The sequence below is a fragment of the Sardina pilchardus genome, chromosome 12, assembly GCF_963854185.1.
Source record: "Sardina pilchardus chromosome 12, fSarPil1.1, whole genome shotgun sequence".
NCBI lineage: Eukaryota > Metazoa > Chordata > Actinopteri > Clupeiformes > Clupeidae > Sardina > Sardina pilchardus.
Window position 1 is genome coordinate 25,262,369 of NC_085005.1, and position 2,054 is coordinate 25,264,422.

The 2,054-nt window shown below is 55.5% G+C and overlaps 1 protein-coding gene across 1 annotated transcript; it reads left to right on the plus strand.

The window, feature by feature from the left end:
• The first annotated feature begins 706 nt into the window (after positions 1-706).
• On the plus strand, positions 707-1,771 carry LOC134097263 (transmembrane protein 121-like). Its single transcript, XM_062550109.1, has one exon. The coding sequence runs from the start codon at positions 707-709 to the stop codon at positions 1,652-1,654; it is 948 nt and encodes a 315-aa protein (XP_062406093.1). The 3' UTR covers positions 1,655-1,771.
• Positions 1,772-2,054: the final 283 nt, after the last annotated feature.

A 2,054-nucleotide genomic window follows, 5' to 3' on the forward strand; every position in this document is an offset into this window, starting at 1 on the left:
CCTCCTGCGCCGCCGCCGCTGCCGCAGCACCTCCTCCTCCGCCACCTCCCTCTACCCAACCTTGCTTTTTCTCCTTTATTTATCTCCTTCACTTTGTTTCCCCTCACATGACCCAAAAAACTTGCAGTCGAACCGCTCACCCTCAGCGAGCAATTCCTCAGACGGCCGACACTAACTCCTACAGACAAGGCACCCAGATCTGAAAGATATAGTAGCCTCATCTTCACCGTAGCGCCGCACGGTCTATAAGCTAGATCATGACAGCTTAGCAACAGGAGCCAGGTGAAAAGGCTGCCTCATAGTTCAGCCGTCCTGTAGAGATCAATGGAACTGCGTTGACTGATGCGTCGAGGGACTCCGTCGGTCACCCAGTCTGCCAAAACAGAACAACTCCGTCACTGAGCAGCTACTCTCTTTCTCTGTCTATCTTACGCCATTTCTATCTCCAACTCTGATGGATGTAATGCTTATGCCGCAGCATTAAGAGGCATTATTGAGAGAGAACATATTTCAAACTGAGAGACGTGTTGCCTCGACTCGTCTGAAGGCCGGCCTTGAAATTTGACTGATCAAGAAAGTACAGGAAAAAAAAAAAAAAACAAAGTGCGTAGACTAAGACGCTACACGCTAGCGCTATAGCTGACCTTGGTGCCAGGGTTGTCGTCGTCGTCGTCGTCGTCGTCACGTGGTCGGGTGGCCCATCGCCATGGTGTTGCCACCTCCCGACAAGCGCCACGTGTGTCTCACCACCATCGTCATCATGACCAGCATGGCCTTCATGGACGCCTACCTGGTGGAGCAGAACCAGGGGCCGCGCAAGATCGGCGTCTGCATCATCGTGCTGGTGGGCGACTTCTGCTTCCTGATCGTGCTCCGCTACGTGGCGGTGTGGGTGGGCGCCGAGGTGCGGACGGCCCGCCGCGGCTACGCCATGATCCTCTGGTTCCTCTACATCTTCGTGCTGGAGATCAAGCTCTACTTCGTGTTCCAGAACTGCAAGGCCGACCGCAAGAGCCTGGAGGTGGTGGCGCGCAAGGCGCTCACGCTGCTGCTCTCCATCTGCGTGCCGGGGCTCTACCTGATCCTGGTGGCGCTGGACAGCATGGAGTACGTCCGCACCTTCCGCAAGAAGGAGGACATGCGCGGCCGTCTCTTCTGGGTGGCCCTGGACCTGCTGGACCTGCTGGACATCCAGGCCAACCTGTGGGAGCCGCAGCGGACGGGCCTGCCTATCTGGGCCGAGGGCCTGATGTTCTTCTACTGCTACATCCTGCTGCTCATCCTGCCGTGCGTGTCGCTGAGCGAGATCAGCGTCCAGGGCGAGCAGGTGTCGCCGCAGAAGATGATGCTCTACCCGGTGCTGAGCCTGGTCACCATCAACGTGGTGACCATCCTGATCCGCGGCGTCAACATGGTGCTGTTCCAGGACAGCCGCGTCTCCACCATCTTCGTGGGCAAGAACGTGGTGGCCATCGCCACCAAGGCCTGCACCTTCCTGGAGTACCGGCGGCAGGTGAAGGAGCTTCCGCCGCCGGGCGCCGCTGGCATAGCTCTGGAGCTTCAACAGAACTCAGTGCCGCACGGCCAGGCGCTGCCCAACGCCACCAGTCTGCCACACGAACCCACACCCGCCCAGGAGATCATCGACACATGACCGGGGCAGAGCCGACTGATTGACACTCAAGGCTGCCAGTCGGCATTCTTCCTGCTGACTGTGGGCCCCACTGATTGGACAGGTCCTGGTTCGGGGGGATGGGTTAATCACAGCTGACTAAAGACACCCACGTCATAAGCCTGGTATGCGTTACAATGTTGGCCTTTCTACACTGTCTATCAAAGCTAGAAAACAAAAGAGATGAGTATCTCCGGTCGAATCCTACTGAAAAAGACTTGACCACCAGACTGATATGATGAAGCTCTGTTATATGTCACTGATGTGAGATGTGTTTTTAATTGTGTGAACATTTTTTCTAAAAAAAAAAAAAAAAAAACTTGATCATGAATACCAGTGAAAGAAAGCGTGTTCGACAGACCCTTTTTTTCTGATCCAGAAT